This window comes from Lissotriton vulgaris, chromosome 10 (assembly GCF_964263255.1).
Source record: "Lissotriton vulgaris chromosome 10, aLisVul1.2, whole genome shotgun sequence".
In the NCBI taxonomy this organism is placed as follows: Eukaryota; Metazoa; Chordata; class Amphibia; order Caudata; family Salamandridae; genus Lissotriton; species Lissotriton vulgaris.
The window spans coordinates 832838726-832862691 of record NC_141698.1 but is presented as its reverse complement, the minus strand read 5'-3'; the positions used below and the strand labels follow the sequence as shown (position 1 = coordinate 832862691).

At 50.4% G+C, this 23966-nt stretch overlaps 1 protein-coding gene across 1 annotated transcript in view; it reads left to right on the top strand.

The window, feature by feature from the left end:
• IGF2BP3 (insulin like growth factor 2 mRNA binding protein 3) overlaps positions 1-23966 on the top strand; it is a 1069372-nt gene that overhangs the window by 833014 nt on the left and 212392 nt on the right. Inside the window, exon 13 of the mRNA XM_086941758.1 lies at positions 15807-15938. Coding sequence (XP_086797884.1) covers positions 15807-15938 — 132 coding nt within the window. The remainder of the gene's footprint in view (positions 1-15806; positions 15939-23966) is intronic.

The following is a 23966-nucleotide window of genomic DNA, read 5'->3' as shown; positions in this document are numbered from 1 at the left end:
GCTCGTTCTGTTTTGCAGGACTTTTGGGTATTTAAGGGTGGACACCTTCCTTCTGGTGAGGTACTACTGTGGGATTCTATTAATAAGGTGAGGAATCCACAGGCAGATGTATCCATCAGAAGAACAAGTTACTTGCCTTTGTTAACGCTTTTTCTGGTGGATACAGTATCTGCCTGTGGATTCTTCACAGACCCACCCACCTCCCCGTTGTCCACCCTTTTATACCATAAAAGCTCAGGTATTAATTATTTGATGTATTTCTGTGTACTCAAGACTTTGTTACCTCTATTTATTGGTGTCCTGTTTGAAGTGCAAACTTTTTTCTTTCATTATACACGGAGTGTTTCTGAAAGAGACACGTTAGTGATAGATTCCTTACCTTAGAATATCCCCAGGCGTCAGACTGGATCCGGAAACTTTTGCGTAGCAATACCCCTGCGCGCCGGTAGGCGTCGTCTGCGGCTCCGCGTCCGTCGTCGGCGTCGTGAGCGCCGGGATGACGTCGTCGGAGTACTTAGACGGCGCCCATGCGCGCTGACGTCAGTTCTTCTTTTTTCCGCGCCAGCTAGCGCAGATCCGGAAGAAGCTCTACCCCCAGTCACTTTTTGACTGAAAATTTTTGATCCTTTTGATCTTCTCTTTAGTCGACTATCTCGACTATCGGTGCCAGGGATGCCCGGGTTCAAGCCTTTTGAAGTGCGGCCGACTCATGTCGGTCACGGACCCCCATCGCCGGTGCCTGAAGTGCTTAGGCCTCGACCACGACGATCGATCCTGCTCCGACTGCCGGGCCCTGACGTCGAAGGCTAGGCGGGAGCGGTCCCGCAAGCGTCTCGAGCTGAGGCAGTCGGCCCCGCGCCGCTCCAGGTCCCTGTCCCGGTCCCACGGGAGGTCGAGGGACAGGTCGCGAGGTCGGAGTCATCGGCGTTCCGGAAGTGGACACCGATCGTCTGGTTCCAAGTCCTCAGGTAAGAGGCATGAGAGGTCGGAGCGACACCATCGATCCTCCGGCCCGCCCCGACGCTCGCACGACGCGGCCGGGGACTCGGGCGACACCGCCCACGCGGCTCCGCCGGAGTCGCAAGCGTCGCCGCCTGCCCCACACCTTCGGGTCCCTGGGCACGGCGCGTCGCAGGAGGCGGTCGAGAGGTACCTCATGGCCATGAGGGCCCTCCCTCCTCAGTCGCTTCCCGTGGCGCCTTCGGGCCGATCGGTTCCGTCTGGAGGTCCTTCCGGGTCGGGCGCTTCGGCCCCGACGACGTCGGGTGCTTCGGCCCCGGCGCCGCTGACGACTTCGGTCCCGGCGCCGCACGACCTCGCAGGATCCGGCTCCGGATCCGGGACCCCGCCGGTCGACCCTACGACCTCGCCGGCGCCGTCCCTTCAGGTGTCGTCCCCGGCAGCCGAGGTGGTTGCCGCCCCCAATGTCTCCTACGGTCCTACTCAGGAGTCGGAAGGGCGCCGATGGGCGCCGATTCCGTCGGCCTTTGGAGATTTTTATCTCCACGAGGAGGCACTGGCTGTTAATCCTGGTCTCCAGGAGCCAGGTGACGAGGAGCAATGGGAGGGGTCCGAGGACCCTCTGGCACGTGATTGCCAGTCGCAGCAGGACTGGACATATGAGCTTGGGGAGGCCAGTGGTATTGACACCTCGCCAGACACTGGATTTACATCGCCCCCGACTGTGGCTTCGGAGGCGGGTTCTGCTTACAGCGTAGTGTTGACGAAGGCAGCTAAGGCCTTAAAAATTCAGCTCCCCGTCGCGGCCGTGAGGACTAATCTCCTCACCGAGGTCCTCAAACAGCAGTCAGGCTCCGCGGAGCCCCTCCTGCCGTTCAATGAGGCCTTATGTGACGTTCTTCTGGGCACTTGGTCCAAGCCCGCCACAGGCCCCCCTGTGGACAGGAACGTGGCCAGACGCTACCGCCCGGCACCGGGCGACCCATGCTTTTTGTCCACCCATCCCACCCCCGAGAGTCTGGTCATCCAGGCCTCAAACTCCCAAACCGCATTCCCGTCGGCCCCGCCCGACAGGGAATCCAAGAGATATGAACAGTTCGGGAAGAAGGTTTTCTCGTCTGTGAGCTTAGGGCTGCGGTCTGTGAACACCGCCTGTCTCTTGGGCCGCTACACCCACACCCTGTGGGACACGGTTGCGGAGGTGCTGCCTAAATGCCCGGAGGAGGTCCAGGCTAAACTCAGCCAAGCCCTGGCGGATGGCCGAGATGCAGCACGCTTTTCTATCCGGTGTGGGCTGGATACTACGGACTCACTGGGCAGGGCGATGGCAACGACGGTGGCGGTTCGACGCCACGCCTGGTTGAGGTCCGCCAACTTCTCGGCCGATGTCCAGGCCACCCTCCTGGACATGCCGTTTGATGGCCGTCGCCTCTTCGGCGACAAGGCAGACCATGCGCTGGAACGTTTCAAGGACTCCAGGGCCACGGCCAAGTCCTTGGGCCTTACGGCCCCACGCCAGCAATCAGGTGCCTTTCGCTCCTTTCGTGGCCACGGAAGGGGCGCCCCACCACGTACCGTCAGCCACGCGCCGCAGAATGTCCAGCAACGCGGTGGCGGACGTGGGAACCGCCGTGGCGGTGGTCGGGGCCAGCGGCGAGGCCAGTCCACAGCTCCCTCAGCAGCACCTGCCTCAAAACCTTCCTAGTCCGAGTTTTCAGGCCCATGTGACGCCTGTGGGAGGCAGGGTTCGCCATCACCTCTCCCACTGGCATACAGTCACTTCGGACAGGTGGGTGCTGCAGATTGTCCGAAGGGGCTTCTCCCTCCCCTTCGAGTCATCCCCTCCATCCATGCCACCTCAATACCACCGTGTGTCGGGGGATCACTTGCAACTTCTGCAAGAGGAGGTTTCGGCCCTCTTGGCCAAGAGGGCCATCGAGCGCGTTCCTGGGCCAGAAGTAGGACGTGGTTGTTACTCCCACTACTTTCTGGTGCCCAAGAAGGGCAAAGGGGGCCTACGCCCTATCTTGGATCTGCGGAACGTCAACGGCTTCCTCCGGACGGAGAAGTTCAAGATGCTCACTTTGGCTCAGGTCCTGGCTGCCCTGGACCCAGGAGACTGGATGGTAGCGTTGGACTTGCAGGACGCCTATTTCCACATCCCCGTCCTGCCGGCCCACCGGCGTTACCTGCGGTTCACGGTAGGCCAAGAGCACTTTCAGTTTACCGTGCTCCCCTTCGGCCTTACCAGCGCCCCACGGGTGTTCACGAAGGTGATGGCGGTGGTCGCAGCCCATCTGCGCAGGCAGGGAGTATCAGTCTTCCCCTACCTCGACGACTGGTTGTTGAAGGCGGGCTCGCCCCAGACAGTCGTCAGCCACCTCCAGACTACGGCCGACCTCCTGCACTTGCTGGGGTTCTCCATCAATGTGCCGAAGTCACACCTGTGTCCCTCTCAGAAGCTCCTCTTCATCGGAGCGGTTCTCGACTCGGCGCAGTTTCGGGTTTACCCACCCGAGCAGCGGGTTCGGGATATTCCAGCCGTTATCCCGGGTCTCGGTCAGGTTGACGCTGCGGCTTCTGGGACTGATGGCCTCCTGCATCCTTCTGGTGCGTCACGCCAGGTGGCGGATGCGGGCTCTGCAGTGGGACCTGAAGTTTCAGTGGGCCCAGCATCAGGGCAACCTGTCCGATCATGTCCTGATCTCGGAGGGCACTGCGAGACAACTGCAGTGGTGGCTCACGGACCGCGACTGGGTCAGTGGCAGACCCCTCTCCCTACCCCAACCGGAGCACGTAGTTGTGACGGACGCGTCCCTCCAGGGCTGGGGAGGCCACATGGGAGAGGCGGAGATCAGAGGCCTCTGGTCTCCGGCGGAGTCCCGGCTCCATATCAACCTTCTGGAGCTGCGGGCGATTCGTCTAGCACTGAAGGCATTCCTCCCCTCTGTCCGGGGGAGCGTAGTGCAAGTGTTCACCGACAACACCACCGCCATGTGGTACTGCAACAAGCAAGGCGGGGTGGGGTCGTGGACCCTCTGCCAGGAGGCTCTGCGCCTCTGGCAGTGGCTGGAACATCAGGGCGTGACCCTGGTGGTTCAACACCTGGCAGGCTCTCTGAATGCCAGGGCGGACGAACTCAGCCGCCGGTGCATGATGGATCACGAATGGCGTCTGAACTCGGACGTAGCGCAAGGTCTCTTTCGGCAATGGGGAGAGCCTTGGTTAGATCTATTCGCCACAGAAGAGAACGCGCAATGTCATCAGTTCTGCGCGTTGGAATTTCCAAGGCGGCACTCGCTCGGAGACGCTTTTCGTCGCGAGTGGAGCTGCGGTCTGTTGTACGCCTTTCCGCCTATACCACTTCTGCCCAGAGTGCTGAAGAAGATCAGGCGCGACCGGGCCCAGGTCATCCTTGTGGCTCCGGGCTGGGCACGAAGATACTGGTATCCCGAGCTACTCAGCATGTCAGTCGATCCCCCGATTCGTCTGCCTCTTCGGGAGGACCTTCTGTCGCAGCAGCAGGGGACGGTCCTGCACCCGAACCTGTCCAGTCTCCACCTACAAGCTTGGAGATTGAGCGGCGGCAGTTGAGGCCATTTGACTTGCCTCCTGAAGTCTGTGATATCATTCTGGCAGCCAGGCGTCCCTCCACAAAGTCGGTATACGCCTGCCGGTGGAACAGATTTGTGGCATGGTGCACAGCAAAGGCTGTGGATCCTCTCTCGGCACCCCTTTCGGAAGTGCTGCTCTTTCTTCTTTCCCTTGCCCAGCAGGGCTCTGCTCTGGGCACTCTTAAAGGGTACCTTTCTGCTCTATCAGCCTTCCTGAGGCTACCAGATCAGCCTTCTTTATTCAAGTCCCCTATTGTAAGTAGATTTCTGAAGGGCATCACGCACATGTTCCCTCCTGTTCCCTTCGTGATGCCCCAGTGGGACTTGAATCTTGTTCTCACTTATCTGATGTGTGCTCCCTTTGAGCCACTGCATAACTGTCCTCTTCGTCTCCTTACTCTGAAGACTGCCTTCCTGGTTGCCATCACCTCTGCCAGGAGAGTGAGTGAGCTCCAGGCTCTTTCTTCTTCTCCACCTTTCCTGTCTGTCCACCCTGACAAGGTGGTGTTACGTACACGACCTTCCTTTCTGCCCAAGGTTGTCACGGCCTTCCACATCGGGCAGTCCATTACCTTGCCCACTTTCTTTCCGCCTCCGCATCCCTCGAAAGAGGAAGAGAGGCTCCACCGTCTGGATCCAAAACGTGCGCTCTCCTACTACCTAGATCGCACACGCCAATTCCGGGTGGATGACCAACTCTTCGTTGGTTACGTGGGCGCGAAGAAGGGTAAGGCTGTGCACAAGAGGACCATCTCTAGGTGGATCATCTTGTGTATCCAAGCATGTTACTCCATGGCGAGGAAGGAGCCCCCGGCTGGATTGCGGGCTCACTCCACTCGGGCCACGGCGACGACAACTGCCCTGGGCCGAGGTGTCCCCCTGCAGGACATCTGTCAGGCAGCCACGTGGGCCTCGCTGCACACGTTCGCAAGACACTACTGCCTGGACAGTCAAGTCCGGAGGGATGGCTTCTTTGGCCGTTCCGTCCTCCAGGACTTTCTGGTGTGATATTGGTTCGCAGACCCACCACCGGGGTTGGTATTGCTGGGGTATCTATTCTAAGGTAAGGAATCTATCACTAACGTGTCTCTTTCAGATGCACAAGTTACTACTTGTGTAACGATATATCTGTAAGAGACATTAGTTAGTGATAGATTCCTTACCGACCCACCCATCCTCCCCGTTCTGCGAACCGATATCTAGGGTTAAGGTCATCCCCTTTCAGGGCCCTAGTTTCATGGCACCAGTGTTAGTTCTATCATGGCTCTGCGTATCTGGCGCGGAAAAGCTGTGTGTCAGAACTGACGTCAGCGCGCATGGGCGCCGTCTAAGTACTCCGACGACGTCATCCCGGCGCTCACGACGCCGACGACGGACGCGGAGCCGCAGACGACGCCTACCGGCGCGCAGTGGTATTGCTACGCAAAAGTTTCCGGATCCAGTCTGACGCCTGGGGATATTCTAAGGTAAGGAATCTATCACTAACTAATGTCTCTTACAGATATATCGTTACACAAGTAGTAACTTGTGCATTTGTGTGAATTCTGTATACTAGAAAAATAACAACAAAAGAGTGTTACTTGGTTGGAAACACACAAGTAATCGAGCACAAGAGATAAACAACACCAATTAGGTTTGTTTAGAAAGCCCTCACTCACCGACCTGGTCGGTGACATGCTTCATCATCGGGCCCCACTGGGTGTGACCGAATGTCACCCCAGTGTGCTTCAACGCCAGATTTACTGCGGAACAGGTAATGTGAAGATGTGAAGGTTAGGTGATGAGTTACGTGAAAAAGGTGATGTGGTGAATTAAAAATGCCTTGTATGTATCAAAAATTAATTTAATGACTGACTCACCAAGGGCATATTAAAAAATGTGTTGGTAAACAAGGCCAACTAAATTGGATGGTCTGTTTCCAATAACATTACGTGATGGTGAATGGTCAACATGTTTCTGCCAATGTTGGTGTAATTAACCTGGCATTCGTCAGGACCTAGAGTGAGTAAAACCCGGCGGTATGGGCACGCTAAGGCCCACCCTACCAAGGGACGTGAAAGTAAAAAATGTCTGAAGTGCAATGTAAAGGAGGCTTCACCGAACAAAAAGACGGGAGGCACACACCCTTCTTGTCTCTGGATTAGAGACTACAAAAATTAAATGCACTTAAAAGGAGATCAAGTGTCACCCCATAAACCGCGGGTGATGGCGTATTTGGCACATCGCCCACGACGCCAGGCACCCGTTTGTAAACCTGACCAGCCCTCTAAACCGAGTCTCGACGATCTGTATACTATGCATGCATTGTCTCAATGATCGGTCTGCCCCTTTTGACTCTGTCGCACAGAAAAAATGGGTAGAACGGACGTCCTCCCGCTGACGTGGTGGTCTTATGGCTCCGGTGACGTCATGCGGAGCCGCGACGGAGCCATGACGCTGTGACGACCTCGTCGGCGCGGAGAGCTTCGAAAGATTTTGGTAGGAATGCTCGCGCAGGGGATATTCATAAGGTGAGGAATCCACAGGCAGATAATGCATCCACCAGGAAAAGCATTACTGAAGGTAAGTAACTTGTTCGTTACCAACATGTTGCAGAAAGGTGCAATAGAATGAGTTAACCTCAACCAAAGAGGAAGTGGTTTCTACTCCCGTTTCTTCTTGGTCCGAAAGAAGTTAAAGAATTGGAGACCGATCATGGACTTGAGGAACTTAAACAAATTCCTCAAAAAAAAATCGTTCTTCATGATCTCTTTTCTCTTTTGTGCTGAAAACACAAGATGTTTCTGAGATTCAGTGGCCTACAGCCACTAACAATTCCGCGTCCTACCTTTCGGACTAAAATCTGCTTGCTTGCTGCATTTTCACAAAGAGTTTAGCACCACTCGCCTCCTGTCTAAGACAATACCACATTTTTCCCTACCTAGACAGCTGGCTTCTCAAGGCCTTAACTTACAAAGCAGCAAAGACACCCACCAAAGCCTTTCTGCAACTTTTCAAGAAATTAGGCCTCACTTTAAATGTAGAAAAATCTATTCTGCAACCAACCCGTCTGGAAACTGGTGTTTCTAGGTGCTAACCTGGACACCTCTGAAAACAAGGCGCATCCCACTCTGGAGAGACAACAAAGGTTAATATCCTTGGCAAAAAGGGTCCAAAAAAAGAGTCACTTTCTGTACGCCTTTTCCAATCTCGCATAGAAATGATGTCTTCTTGTATCCCCCTCATACTTCATTGTTGTCTCCACATGCGTCCGCTTCAGGAGGATTCAAACGAACAATGGGTGCAGATAGAGGGCTCATTCGACGACCTGATCTGGATCACTCCTTCCATGATAGCGGCCTTGGACTGGTGGATCAACCTCCCCAATTATCTCAGGGTCTGCCGTTCCTGTCGTAGGCTGTTCCTCTCGTGATTACAACAGATGCATCTTTAGAAGGCTGGGGAGTTTTTCTTCTAGACTTGCAGGTCAGTGGAAGATGGCCGCCTTCCCACCGAGATCTTCAGATCAATCTTCTCAAGCTAAGAGCAGTTTTTCCGGCGCTCCAAGCGTTTCTGCCAAGAATACAAAATGCATCAGTGCTGGTCAGAACAGACAACTGCACGACGATGCACTACCTCAACAAACAGAGTAACAAGATCTCTCCTGCTCTCTCAGGAAGCCCAGCTTAACTGGTACTGGGCAATTCATCACAAAGTGCATATATCATCGGAGGACGTCCTAGGAAAACAACGTCTTTGCAGATACGTTAAGCAGACTAAAGTCCACTTGCTACAGGTGGGAATTGGACCAGCACACACTCTACAACATTTTCTCCCAATGGGGCAAGCCAAACAAAGATCTGTTCACATCTCCAGAGAATGCGAAATGCTAGTTCTTCGCAAGTTGGCGTCACAGTTAGTGTTCATAGGGGAATGCCTTTTCAATAGCTTGGTCCGGCATATTTGCTTACGCCTGTCCCCCCATTTCTCTCCTTCCATGTGTACTAAAAAAGATAGATGGAACCCTGCAACATCATTTTGATAGCTCCAGCCTGGCCTCGCCAGCACTGGTACATCGAACTTCACCTACTTTCAGTCAAGTCTCCGATCCATCTGACCATTTCCATACCTTTTGAAGATGAACCAGGGACAAGTGTGCCATCGGAGCCTCAGTTCTCTGAAATGGTCAGCCTGGCTCCTGAGTTAGAGAAGTTCAACACTTAATGATCCCACAGGTGTGTAGACAGGTGCTGGCTAAAGCAGGAGCAGACAGCACTAACAGGACTCACTCGCTTAATTGGAAGAGACTTTGCATTTGGTGTGCATCGTCTAAGGTCAATCTCTCTACTCGCCTCCAAAGAAAGTTTTACTTTATCTACTTCTCTTGGCTCGCTCTGGTTTGGCTCACGCATCAATTACAGTACATTTAGCTGCCATTTCCAGTTTCTGCAGATCAGCTAAGGTTCCATCTCTATGGTCCTGCAGGCTAGTCAAACCATTTCTTAAGCTCTTTAGGATGTTCCCTCCAGTAAGGGTATCTCCTCCTGCATGGCAGCCGAATATAGTGCTCAGTCATATAATGAAACATCTTTTCCAACCTATTCACAAGACTGAAATAAAGTTCCTATCCTGGAAAGTGACTTCTCCTAGCTCTCACTTCAGCAAGGTGGTTTGGGGAACTTCAGAATTTTACTACTCAAGAACCTTTCTTACAATTTCAACAAGACAAAGGTATTCTACGAATGAACCCTAAGTTCATCTGTAAGGTTCCTCCTGATTTCCACCTTAATGAGTCCGTTGTTTTGAAATCCTTCTTTCCAAACCCACAGACTGTAGCGGAGCATGCTCTGCACTCTCTAGATGTTAAAAGGTACCTAACATTTTACTTGGAACAGAACAAGGCCATTCAAGTCAAATCAGCTTCTTATTGCCTACAATACACCTAGAAAAGGTTTCCCTATCACTAAGCAAAGCATTTCCAGATGGATGTCCAGTGCCATTGTATTCTGTACTCCGACGTCCGTAGTCTGTGCCCACTCTAAGAGCGATATCCACATCGACAGCGCTGTTTGCAGGTGTATCCCTGCCTGACATTTGTAGAGCAGCAACTTGTAGGACGCAGCTCAAATTCACCAAGCATTACTGCTTGGATGCTGGTAATAAGCGAGATGCGGTGGGAGACAAGCTGTTCGCAGACATCTTTTTCAATAAGAGAAGCCTTCTTTTCTTTGGTTCCTTCCCACCATCCTTTACTGTCTCTCATTTGCAATGATTTATGGTATATGTGTTCTTTGAATAATTTTGCTTATGTATTTATATGTGTATATTACTGTATACAGGCAGTGCTGTCTTGCATGCCTTTTCTGCAGTTATGACATGAAAATGTGTTACTCTCTGCTCTGATTCAAGCATGTGAATCTATGAAAGTTCCAATACTGTAGTAAGAAATAAGTTACTTACCTGTAACTATTGTTCTCCAGTAGTGGAATCTTTGATAGATTTTCATGCGACCCGCCCGCCTCCCTTGGAAAAGGCTCACTTATCTCAGTTTTTAGGTCTCGCCTACGTAACGCACATGCGTTGCATAGGAGAGGACCTCATGTCATCGATGAGCTTTTCTCCCCAAAAACGTGCATGTGTTACATTGCTTTCTATTGCAACGCGTGCACGTTTGGCGATCTCCTTGCGGGAGCGAGCGGCTGGCATATGGCAGCTATTATCACTGCGCCACTCTCTCCCGCAAGTGAATCGCGCAGGCCCCCTCCTCTCTCCCCCTGCTGCGAGGCGCACGCGCTTGTTTTCCTTATAACAAGTAAAGCAAACAGCCCTGCCATGAATGTTGGAGGTTGGTGCAGTTCCTAATTTAATTCATTAGTTGAGCAAACGAGGCAGATTAGCGCGCCCATCCACCCGGCTCGTAACTTTTTCTCGAGCTGGCCCTTTTCCCTGCAGGCCGGTCATGTGCGCACAGGACGCAGACTCTCTGATAATGCTGCTTTTATGTTCACGTGCCAGAGGGGCATCCTGCACGATGGTATGTGCACGTGGTATCCGATGTGATGTGCAGGGGTGGCGGGTCGGTGTGTACTTGTAACTTGCTGGGGTGTTACAGGTTAGCCCACTCTGCAGAAAACGCGATGATGGTGTGGGGCCTGGCTGTGTGCGTGCTGCTGTCGGACCCATTTCCCGTGGCTCTGCTCCTCCACCGAGGCTCTGCTCAGCAAGGAGTGCTGCCCGGTGTGGGACGGCGATGGCTCTCCCTGCGGACAGCTCTCCGGGCGCGGCAGCTGCCACGCTGTGGAAGTGTCCCAGGCCCCCAACGGACCCTAGTGTCCGTTTTCGGGTGTGGACGACCGGGAGGCCGGACTGTGCGGAGCCGTGCGTGCAGGTGCGCAAGAGCATCACCCAGCTGAGCGCCACAGAGAGCGCGTGACTCCTGGACGACCTGAACCTGGCCAAACGCACCACCAGCCCTGACAACGTCATCTCCGCTGGGACCTACGAGCAGATGGACAACAGGTCACGGCCGCTCTTCGCCGACAGAGTCTGCGACCTCTTTGGATTCACTACTACGCCTCCCGGGACTCGTGGGTGCTGGCGGAGGGCGAGGAGGAGACTGCTGTGTGGAGAAACATTGACTTTGCCCACGAAGCGCCCCCCTTCCTGCCGTGGCACTGCTTCTACCTGCTCTTTTGGAAACGCAAACGCCAGAAGGTGACTGGAGATGGGAACTTTACCATCCCATACTGGGACTGGAGGGACGCCCAGGACTGCAAGGTCTGCTAATCCCGGCTTTCTTCTTCTACTCCTGGCAGGTAAGAGCTAGAGTCAGACTTGTTGCTGCAAATTCCTGCTATGTAGTGATTCCCCATATCTTAGTGAGTTGTCTAAGCAGTTAGATGTGGAATTTTTGCAAACAACTTGCCTGCTCTAAATTTGTACTCCCCTTATAGCTGCTCCAACTAAACTACAAGTCCCAACATGCAAAGCTTTGTTCATGAAAAAGCCAGGTCTAGTGTTCAGTTATGACGTGGGGCTCTTACAGTTCTCTTGGATGATTCAATCTAGCCACACTGTCTCTTCTCTGCAGTGTCCCTCACAGCTGCCTCTAGCATGGCCTTGCATCACCACTCTGTGCTGAATTCATGGCTACTGCCCTGAGCACATCCCTCGAACGCTATACTGCACCGTCTCCCTCACAACTACTTTAAACATGGTCTTCATCACCATACTGTGCCTTCTCGCATGAAACTTTTTTATTTTGCACGGACTTCCACTTTACTTCCAATTACCTTTGTTTCATTCTCACAAGTGAGGCACACAACCCTCTGTCACAAACACAGCGTTGGAGGTTTCTCATGTTGATGCAGTTCCTAATTTAAATCATTAGTTCAGCAAATTAGAAAACGAAGCAGATTAGCACGCCTATCCACCCGGCACGTAACTTTTTCTCGAGCCTTTTCTGTTGCAGCTGCCTCTAGCATGGTTTACCTTTCTGTTTCGGTACAGCTGTGTATAGAATGGTTCTCAATCACCATACCATCTCTTATTCCATACCGTTGGTTTGTGCTCCATACAGGTATCTATAGAATTTTCCTCAGTTGCCATATCATTAGTCCATACATCTGTCTACCGTATGGTCCTCAATTGCCATACAGATTTATTTTGTGCCCTATACCTTTGTCTTCATCATGGTCTCCATTGCTATAGTGTTTCGCAGTCTATACAGCTATCCGCAGTGCGCTTCTCAATAGCCGTATGTCTGTATTGTTGTCTATTGTTAAGAAAAGGACGGGCTCTAAGCCCTCTAAGTTTTTGATATGACCCTTGTTTTCATCTGTAAGACATTTGATTTGAAGACTCCAAAGTACCATGAAGATATCACTATGTGCCAACTCTTTAGAGGGCCCAACTCCTGTAAAGCACACCAAATGCTGCCTATGCTTCCACTGTGAAGACATTTGAGGACTGTAAAGGTAGCAAACATAGCAGTGCCCCCACCCATATGAGCCCAAGCTTTTAAAAAAAATAATTTTATTGACATTTGTAATCCTACACAGCAATATATTGAAGACATGAAATGATACAAAATAAGTGGAAGAAGATGGAGCTAGGTACTATCCAACCAGGCTGCAAACATGTGTCAGACGGCAATGTTACATCACATAAATAATTGGGGGAACAAACAACATATGCAGCTTTATAATCAATTAAACCTCAGTCACGCCCTTCCACTTCTCTGATGAGGGCAGCAACTTAGTAGCGTCCCCTGTTTCATACATCAAAGATGTATCTTATACGCCATTTTACACATTCCTCGGGCCTACTAATTACTAGTGTACACCGTAATAAGTACTGGGTACTCCATGGATCAGACGTGCTATCTCTAGTTAATGACAAGTATAACTAGCATTGGCATAGGCAATGGGTCTCGCCTTTGGGACATTTTAAGTGTTTAGGATATTGTGCTGCATAATTAAATACTTATAACATCCCGAAGGCGAGACCTATTGGCTATGCCAATGCTTGTTCTATTTGTGCGCACTTGTGCTTGGAAAATCTGAGGGACTGTATCTTCTCTCAGGAGGGTTCTACAGGATGGCCTCTTCTGATTGGCTAGTTCTAAGTTTGGTCTTTTACTAAAGGACAGGGATATGTTACAAAACACTTTAAGGTCTAAAACCTTATGTTCTATGTCTAATGGGACATTATTTTTAATAATACCGGGGACTCCCATCTCGACGACTTGGAATGATTCAAGCATGTGAATCTATGTAAGATTCCAATACCGGTGAACTATAGTTACAGGTAAGTAACTTCTTTCACTCTGGGACAGGGTGATGCCCACTCCCCAAAGGAAGTGGTCATCTATAGAGTGTAGTGTCTCCAGGGGTAGGTAGCCAATTGTCTACTAAACTTCACACCCCTTATCGCCCCTAAATGGAGTATTTAGGTGGCCCGCTGACACCTGGAAATCAGATTAGACTATTGGAAACCGAGTCCGCACGAAGAAGGACCGACGAGTGCGAGAACTGAAGACCTGACCAAAGATTGACGCAAAACCCTGTCAGGCTGCTTGCACTTAGACTATCGCTGGGACCGACTTCACCAAAAAGCTGGACACCCTCCCCAAACCCTTGGAGGACTGCCCAGCACCTCCACAATCGTAAAAGATCTCCCTTGGAGTAGAGGAGATGCTCCCCTGTGTCTGCAGGCACAGCAAAGGATCTGGCTGTCCACTGTGCTGCTAGCCGTCAGGCTCACTGAAGGAGCATTGTCACAGGAGAAAGGTCTTCGTACTCCAGGAGGTCAAATCTGTCTCCTTGCCAGGTTTGGCCAGGACCCCCAGGTGCTGGCCAGCAACAATATCCTGAGTGCAGGAGCAGGTGCAGCAACCTAGGCTTGTTGGTGTTCCAGTCCTTACTCCCCCCAGCACCAAGCACGACCTACCGTTGAGGGACATCAGGATCCGTCAGGCCAGCCACAAGAAGAGCTCTGCTGTCCTGTTTCGCTCTGCACCCAGCCACCAAGATCCAGAGTGAGCCTCTGACCAACTGCGACCCAACTCCTCTAAGCACCTGTGCTCCCGTGCTCCACAGCCTGAGTCTGAGGGAGGCGACTGTGCTAACGTGGTCCTAAGACCCTCGGGTGCTGAGCCCATCTTTGTGTTTGTCCAGACTGGTCCGCCAGTCGCCACCTGCAGCCTCTTTCTGCAGGGACTGAGAACCGCAAGAGTCTTCAGCAGCGCTACTCCACTGGACAAAGCACCACTGCACAAGAGCTCCTCCAGCCCATGTTCGAGTGGACCAACAGAGTCCCTGGGTGTCCAAGACCGGAGACCCCTGTGGGTTCACAAAAAGACTATTTCCCACTCCACGCCAAAATTCACCTCTGTACCTCGACGCCCCATTGGCGACCTGCTGGTGCTCCCTTGAACCGTACCCCATATTTACCTAAAATTCAGTATGCAGTATGTGTTTCTCTATAGTAATTACATTACCGCTTTGGAAATACAGTGGATTTTCTATTTCGAGCGTGCTGTTTACATTCATATATATAAAATCTTTTTTTTTTTTTTTTAAGTTGGCGTCAGATTTTTTCATTGAATATGTGTCAGGAATGCTGTGTGCAATAAATAAAGCTATCCTCTGGTCAACCGAAACTGTATAGTATGACAAAAGAGCATTTGGGAATATTTTAACCTCTGTAAACCAGTAAGGGTCGCCTGGACTCTCTGCAGCGTACCTCATTTTGGTGCCCCATATAGAGAGCCAGCTTCCTACATACCTGTGTTTTCTAAGTGGCGGTTAAGATGCCACATCTTGTAAACAAATGTAAAAAGAATAATTGATGGACAGAATGCAGAACAATCTTATACATTAACCCCAGTACAGAGATCTGGGCCTAAATCCACCGTTTGTTTGCTCCCCATGCCATTCCAGTTTGAACCCAGGATTATAACAGGGTGCTTGTTTCTGGTCCAGTGATGACCTTGCTTGCTTGGCAGTTTGGGCTAGACTGTTCCCCTGAGCACAGGGTCAAGACAGATTTGCATATAGCTGATTCTGAATTGAGGTTGCGAAGTGAGCTAAGGAACGATGATGTATTCAACCCAGATCTGTGACTTGGGGTGAGTGTCTGAAATGTTTCAGTGCTCCATTCGTCATCTCCTTGTGTTTGCTTTGTTTGCCCTAAGTTGGTAGGGTATGCCCAGACGTGGTTCCCTTGCTCACTTTGCCACTGGATTCAAGCTAGCCTGGCTGATGAAGGGTTTTACCCTAAAAACGGTCCTTGGATGAGTGTCTGAAAAGTTTGTGCTTCGTCCATCATCTCCTTGTGTTTATATCTTGTAAACAGGCAGGTTTCCCCACGTCAGAGAGACCTAGGAGTCTAAATTAATTCACCATTGTTTTTATGACTGCGATAGGGAACAATCATAGTCTCCTGGCCAGCCAGTTGGTGTTGGGGCACCTGCCGCCACCCCACACTATCTTTAGGGTGTGCAGATGTCAATAATGTGTGTACTTCAATGTTATACTTTGGTTGATATTAATCATCAAAAGAAGTGTGGTTATAATTCAGCCTTAACATTCGGATACGAGGAAATAAACATGCGTGGTAAAATCTTTGGTGGAAACAACTCTAGTTCCGGAATGTAAGTTAGTATGTAAGGAAATCTGTTGTAATCCTTTGTTGATCTATGTGTAGCTTCCAGAAAGTTCCAGTTAATACTCATGAGTTGTTTTGTTTCAGGCTCAAGGGAGGATCTTTGGTAAATTAAAAGAAGAAAATTTCTTTGGGCCTAAAGAAGAAGTTAAGCTTGAAACGCACATTAAGGTGCCATCATATGCTGCTGGAAGAGTTATTGGCAAAGGAGGCAAAACAGTAAGTGCATGAAGAAAATATGAATGGCAGTACATTGTTTTGCACTTATGTCCACCCTCTTCTGAACTGCACGGTTTCATTTTCCCGCTTTAAGACGCAGCTGGAATCTCTCGCACCACATCTTTGCTTTCTCAAGTCTCCTGCTTATTGAAACCATTGGTGCATTTAATTAGCAGCACAGTTTTATTCCGATTTGTAGTTTATGTGGAAGTGGAATTTGTGGACTGCACCCTTTCGAAGTGGTGACTTTCAAATTAACACTCACAGCTTGTGTGAATGTTTATTTTCTTCAATTTATAATTTTAGAAATGTATGTCTATTATAGCACAGTGTACATAGCAACTCTGGCTATTATCTGTTATGAAACTCATGGTGGCTGTAGATACACGTGCTGGGCATACTCCAGCCATCTAGTTTTGGGCCAGAATGTGCGCAAATCGTTTTTCTGAGTCTCAAGTTAGTGTGACTCCAACTCTTGCTGGTAATGTGCATAGTTATCCGCTCCATTCTTTGATTGTTTTCTTTCCACGGTCTGTTTCGGGCGTGTCTTCCTGTGCTCCGTATCCGTGCCATTGCAGTGTTTGTTTCGGTCTTCACAGTTACTCTCCCTCAGTCTGTTGTCTGCGATTGTGTTTACCGGCCTTCATATAGGGTTGACACCAGAAGCTTTGTCTGGGGAAGACCACCTGCCGACCTTGACTCCCTTGCAGCTGGGGTTTCATTTGCAGGAACCAAGGGAGTTTCCAGCTCTATCTTACATAATTAAAGCTAAAACGCTGTAAAAACTCATCACAGCATTCTACTCATTGGCACAGGAGCCCAGGAAACTGCTCCTTCATAGAGCCAGGTCAGAGTGGCAGGGCAATCTTGACACAGTTATTGACTGGGCATACTGTTGAGAGACCACAAAGCAAGTGTCTCTAAATGGTAGGCACCGACTGATAAATTTCACATTCCTGAATAGAGTTTACTATACCCCCAGCGACAGATGTGCAGAACCGGACACTGGATTCTTGCATGTGGCGTGGGCCTGCCCAAATATCTTTGACTTCTGAGCGAAAGTATATGCGGCACTGAGTGAGATTGTGGGTCAATGCCTGACACCCGCACCTTTGGGTGCGCTGCAGGGATATGATAAAGACATTCAGGCTGACTTCAGGATAGGATTGCTGTTTGCCAAGTGCAGGCTAAGGGTCCTTTACCACTTATCTGAGACGTCTCCAACCCAGATCTCTGCAGGACGCTTTTCATGAAGCCCTACTCTACAGAGTCGAAAGCCTTCTCTTTATCTAAAAATACAGCTGCAGCATTGCAAGCTGGATCTAGCCTCTGGATGGCGCCGAATATAGTGCGCAGATTAGAGGTGAGGCAAAGCCTGGGAACAAACCCCTACTGCTCTGGGCGAACCACAAGGGGCAGCAGCGGGCCAATCGATTAGCTAAAATGTTGGCATATATGAGACCTTTGTGAGAGACAATGGCCTGTACGAGGAGCAGGCCTCCGCTAGCTTCCCTATTTTAGGCAACCTGATTAGCGCTTCCCTCATGGAAGGTGGCATAGTGTCAGATTGGGCCATATGCTCATACAGAGTCATGAGATGAGGGACCAAAAAGTCTTGGAAGGTCTTGTAGAAAGAGACGGTGAGCCCATCTGAGCCAGGTTCACTGCCGGAACCCATGGACTTAAAGGCTGCCCTAACCTCACCTGTGGTAAGAGGGGACATGAGATACTCTCCATGCACTTAAGATAACCAGGACATTTGAATATGTTCAAGGTAATCACGTATGGCGTCAACGTCTGGGGGGACTGCGTTGTGCATAGTTGAGATTAGTACCTCTGAAACTGGTAAGCTATTCCCTGACTGCAATGCAAAGGCTGCCCTCCCTCGTCTAATATTTTAGAAATAGTGTCCACTTCACGCTTGGATCGCATCAATGCTGCTAACGTGGCCCCTGGGCGATCTCCCTCCCCATAAACCCTGGCTGTGGCATACTTGCCCAGATGTTTTACCTCTCTATCAGCTGTGTCCTGGTACTCCTCTAGCGCCTCTTTGATGTCCCCCAATAGATTGACGTCCCCTGCCTCCTGATACTTTTGGTCTGGTGATGAAATATCCTGTTCTAGTTTAGTCAAGTGCTTCCTTAGTGACCTTAACACCCCAGAGTGTTTAGCGATAACCATACCCTGAATATACACTTTGAAGGCCTCCCAAGTTTTGGAAAAGCTATCAACTGACCCCATATTAGCCACAAAGTAGGTCTCTATATCAGTAGTGATTTCCGTCATGAACACAGGATCAAGGAGGGAATAGAGCGGGAATTTCCAAAGAAAAGCAGGAGCTTGCCTTATTCGGAAGTGTAAATCAAGTTGCAGCGGGGAGTAGTCAGAAAGGGTGTGTGGGTGCAGACAACTCGTGATTTGCCATTAAGGCCTTTGGACATGGGCCAGTAGTCTATCCTCGTGAGTGTTGTGCGGAGCAGAATAGTGCGTGAAGCCAGCGGTGTCAGAATAGAAGTGCCTGCAGACATCTCTCAGTTCTAGATCCTCCAAAAGGTCTAGGATCGCGCCAGCCGCTGCCAACCAGTGACGCGGGGGACCCTTTGAGCGGTCCTTATTGGGGTCCAAGATATAATTTAAATCTCCACCTAGAACTACTGGGAAGCCCCTATTGTGGTGCAATCTGCTGCCCAGGCTGCTCTAGAACTGCGGGTTGTCGTAATTAGGTCCGAATATATTAACAACCATGAAGTCCAGACTTTCTTTCTGGCACTTTACAATAAAAAACCTGCCATTGGGATCACTTTGAAGTGCTTGCACCTTAATCCCAGACATCGGGTTCACACAAGTAAGGTTGTAGTCGTCGGTGAGACCAGGATTGCGGTGCGAGATGCAGTGGTACTCTCTGTGGGGCCTTCAAGACACGTAGCCAGCGACAGAGACTTCAGAACAGGAGGAAAGTTCTACTTCAAGCCTATGGGGATACTCTACACAAGTAAAGAAAGTTCAGTCCAGTCCTTACATTGCCAAAGGCAAAGCAGGAAATGCAGGCCAACGCAAGAAAGCAACAACACAGCAAAGGGGCAGTACTCCTCCTGGCAGCTCTTCTTGACTGGTTCCTTGATTCCAGCGTCTTCTAAAGGTCTGGGCTCCAATATGTATACTCAATATTCCTTTGTTCTTTCAGACGGACTGTGTCTGGGCTTAGTCCAAACCAGTTTGGTCCTCTAGTGGAGCTTCCCAGCAGGAGGTGGAGACAGCATTGTCTAAAGCAGACCAGGCCCATTCAGGTACAGAGAAATCTCCCACTACTCTAAATGCAGCCCATGTCTGTTCAGTCCAGCCCTGACTCATCCAGGTAAGGCAGGGCACACCTTGTGGGTGGCACAATCAATGCTTCAGGCCCAGTATTAGCATTTGATTTACAGGCCCTTGAACTCAGTGCACTGTACTAGGGACTTATTAGTAAATCAAATATGCCAATATTGGAAACCCAAATCTATAATACAATTAACAACTAGAGCACTTGCACTTTAACACTGAACAGCAGTGAGAGTGTATCGGCAAAGACACTATACCAGCAAAAACAGTAAAAACCGGGAGGTCAGAAAGAAAAAAGACAGGAGAAATACGTTGAAAGATTCCAGATCTAACAGGGCGCCTCCTCAATCAGAGAGGCTCCCCTGTGTTATTCCCCATTCATTACTTGTACTTGTTCATTCACTCGCCCAATCACGGTGAACCAACTGCCCTCTCCCCATCTGGCTCTGCCAAAGACTTTGTGGCACTAGGTTCTAGTGCGAGGAATTGACAAGGCTGGAGGAACGCTTCCGAGAAGGTTCTGGAGCAAGTGAAGACTGCTTCACCATCTCCCCCATCGTCCCCCTCACCCACCCCTCCTTGAGCTTCGCAGAACTGGGCTAGTGCCAGAAGGCACTGGTGGACTCCTGTTCGTAACAATTAGTTGCTCGTAGCCTGTTTCTGCTTCGCATCTTGTCGGGGAACTTCCTGCGTGGATTTCCCCCCCCCCCCCCTTTGTTTGCGTCTACCTCTTGTTTATGCTTACTGGCTATCCCCGCCTTCTTTCTAGAGACCCAGGTGAGGTGTAGCCCAACCTTGAGTAGCCTTGTGCCCGGAGGGATGGGCTGGTGAACTTCCATCCGGGGTGTCTGGGGCAGTGGCGTGAATTGGAGGTTGGCGGGAGACCTGGACATACGGGGTCTACAGCATATTATCTGTTGACCTGCTTGGTATCAGTGACACCGCATTAGGGTGACCGGTGCGTATGAGTGTTAAAGTACCTATACAGACCGGGCTGGTACCTGTCGCATTGCTTAGCGGTACAAACTTAAAGTGCGTGTGCGGGAGTGACTGTCTGCTTCATGACACTGGTTGGCAGTGTTGGTTTATACGTTGTTCTCTTGCCAAAATACCTTTACCTCTCAATAGTGGGTTTATCTGCTGCATCACTAAGAGGAGCCACTTGCTCTTATGACTCGAAAGACTTATTGGAAGAAAAACAAGCTGCAGAACTCCAAACCCAACACTAGATGGCAGGCGTATGCAGAGCTTGTAAATCTACACTACTACATGCCATGAACAGATGCTTTCAGGCTAAGTAACATAATCCTTCTGGTTCATAATGTAACTAACCGCTGATTTGTCACCGTTCCCCCACCTTTCCATTCTTTGGAATGTACTCTTTCCAGTTCAGTCATCCATGAATTTTATATTTTATAAATAACTTTGGCGCAGGCAAATCTGAATGAAAAGTTCCAAGAAAAAAGTACATCCACTTTAGGTTCTTTAAGACATGTTTTTTTTAGATCCCTCTAGCAGGGGCCTAAACCTAGTTAGGTTTCCAAGGGTGATTTTGCTGTTTTTTACTTCCACAGGATTCTTGAGACTTCCATACAAAAAAAGCACCTGAAGGCAATTATGGTAAAATTGGTCTATACATATAACGTTATTCAAGTATGTCCCTTTGCTCAATTAGGTGTAAATCCATTCAGTAGTTGCAACTTGTACCTTTTTGTGTACTCACATGCTTTCCATAATTCTACCATTGAGTGTTTCGGTCTCAAAACTCAATTTTCCCCTCAAACCCCCACTTCCTCTTGGAGTTTATCGACCATGTGGTAGTTATACCTATCAAATAATAACATTAATTTTACACCACCACCTTCTCTCCAACCCTCAAAAGCCCTTGTGTAGTGTAGGAGTGCCGTCTTCAGATTATTTTATCTGGCGTTGTGTTCAGATGAAGCATAGTGCAGAGCTGCGGGTATTAGTGTGCCAAAGAACACAAAGAGGAATGGAAAAGGAGAGGGCTCCAAAATCGACAATGGACATTGATGGATGAGAACGCAGAAAACTGAAAACGCTGGTATTTATGTGAGACTTCGACCACGTGGACTAGAAAATGTACTGCTGGGGGACTGAAGATGGAAGATAACCCATTTAGGTTTCTTTCAAATTGCCATGACAAGCTTGCACAAAAGGACACGCAGAAGGCATGGAATCTTTGCCTGTCTTGGGACCATAGAAGAGTGCAAGGCACAGAAAGTGAGGGGCAAACATAAGTGGACACATAAAGCCACGAATCAGTCACAGGGAAAGCAACTTTATCTTGAAGACAGGGCTGTTGAGTGACAAAACTAACCCTGAAGAAACTGAGTAGGTGCTGGGAGAGGGGTCTGACATCAAGGAACATTTTGTTGTCCTCATGAGAGAGGTGCTTTAGCGGAAGTGCGACAGAGGCAGAGCACAAAAGAAGGCCAGCAACACTGCATAGCTGTAGCGGGCCAGCTGAAAACTTTCTCAAAACTCACTGAAGCACCTCTAATGCCGAAACATTTGTTAGTGGAAGGGAAGCTGAAACAGAGCCTCACTGTTCCCAGCACAAGTGCACCACTGGGGACAAATTCTCAGACTCTGGCTTGAATTTGAAATGAAATCTAGACCGGAGGAGGGAAAAGGATCTGAAGGGGGAAGTAATCCTCTCTGCTGAAACATGTAATTGAGGTTGAAAGGAAAAAATGTCCGCTCAAAACCGAAATGACGGCTCTCCTCCAGAAACTTTGATGAACCAAATGAAGAAAATGTAATACCTCAAAGGCAATAGGGGTGTTGCAGTTAAGGAAGTCATTTAAGAGAGGCCACACCGCTGGGAAGACTACAGATGGGATGGGTTCCTTATTTCAACACTGAAGTGGCCCCCAATACAACACCAGTGGGGTGGAGAATACTTGGATTTGAGAAAGTGCCCTCCTTCTGCATGGTTGACCCCGCCCCCCCCCCCCCCCCCGACTTTTTGCTGAACTGCTGATGTACTTTGACAGAGTGTACCCCAGGCACCTGCTAATCAGGTTCCCAGGGCCTATGTTCTTTGCCTAAAACTGCATTGAAAACAAAACCACTGGTCAGCCCCTGGTAGATGGTACCACAGGCACCCAGAGCACTGTGACCAGGGAAGGCCTCTAAGGGCTGCAGCACTCTTAGAGGCCCTGCACCTTTACACTCTCACACTGCCTTTGCAGGCTGCGTGTCTTGGTGCAGAACAAAGTGAAGTCGACATGGCACACGTCCCTGGGTGCCATGCCTACAACCCACTGCCCTGGCATAGATCAGTCACCCCTCTAGCTGGGTGCACTATACCAGTGGTGTCGGTACAGGTGCATGAGCCCGTACCCCAACAGTGTCTAAGTCCATTATTAGATATTGTAAGTGCAGTGCTGCCATTAGGAGTATAAGGTGGTGGGAGTTTTTAGCTACGAAATCCACAGCGCCATAATGGCTGCACTAAAATCTGAGAAATCTGAAAGCGTTGCAGTGCGGCTCCGGGTACGCCGTTAGTGTTGTAGTCACCGAGATGACTTTGCTGGAGCTACTTAGATGTGCCCACGCGCGCTTACGTCAGTTCTTTCTTTTTCAGCACCAGCAAGTGCAGATCCGGAGAGAGCGGTACCCCCAGTTAATTTTTGACAGTTTTTTGGGGACTTATGTCTCTGTTCTTTGAGTCTTTGACGCCTGGTGTATATGGATGCCCGGTTTCAAGTGTTGCGTGGCTTGTCCCCTCCTGATGTCGGTGGCTGACCCGCACCACGAGTGTCTCTATTGCCTGGTGCCAAGACTGCCGGGCCATGGCTCCGAAAACTTTGCGGCAGCAGTCCTGAAAGTTGCTTGAGTGAGAGTCAGCTCTGCGCCGTTCCAGGTCCATGTCTCGTGGGAGGTCGAGGGACCGGTCGCGGAGCCGCCACCATTGTTCAACGAAGTGGTTCGAGGCATGTGGGCTGCTGAATTCATATCTGTGCATAGATCGCCGCCTAGTGTTGGGTCCGGATGATTGCACATTGTTGTCCTGGAAGAGTCTTCGAAGTATCACGAGATAGGTGGCTCCTCCCCTGGACTACAGTGCGCATGGGCATCGACTCCATCCCCAGATTGTTTTTTTTCCGCCATTGGGTTCGGATGTGTTTCGGTTCCCTCTGTCGGAATCGATAGTTGTTTACGTTTCTTTACTTGAGACCAAAAGGTCTTTATGACTCGCGTCGGTATTGTTTGTCGTTCGGGTTGGTTTATTCATCGGCTCCGATCAACTGCTGCCCTTCCGCGTGCTGTCGGCGCGGACGGGCCTACACGACGCTCCAGACTACTTCAACATGGAACGAAGTCCATTTAAGAGGTGCCCAGTGTGTGCCTCAAAGTACCCGCACATCGACGTGCACCCAGTGTGCAACAAGTGCTTGTCGCCGGACCACGACGAGGCCAAGTGTATGGCCTGCTCCAAGTTCCGGTTGAAGAAGACTCTCAAGCTACGTCGGGCCGCAAGACTGCAGGCCCAGAGATCGGCACCCCCACCAGCAAACATCTTTGAAGAAGATGTTGACGACGACACCATCCTGAATGTTTCAGGCTCTAACCCGGCGTCGGAGGGCGAGGAAGACTACGACGCGGGAGACGAAGAGTTCGAGGAAGTCGTCGAGGAGGTAGGGGACGACGACGGGGCCATTGCCACCGTAGAGGATAGCT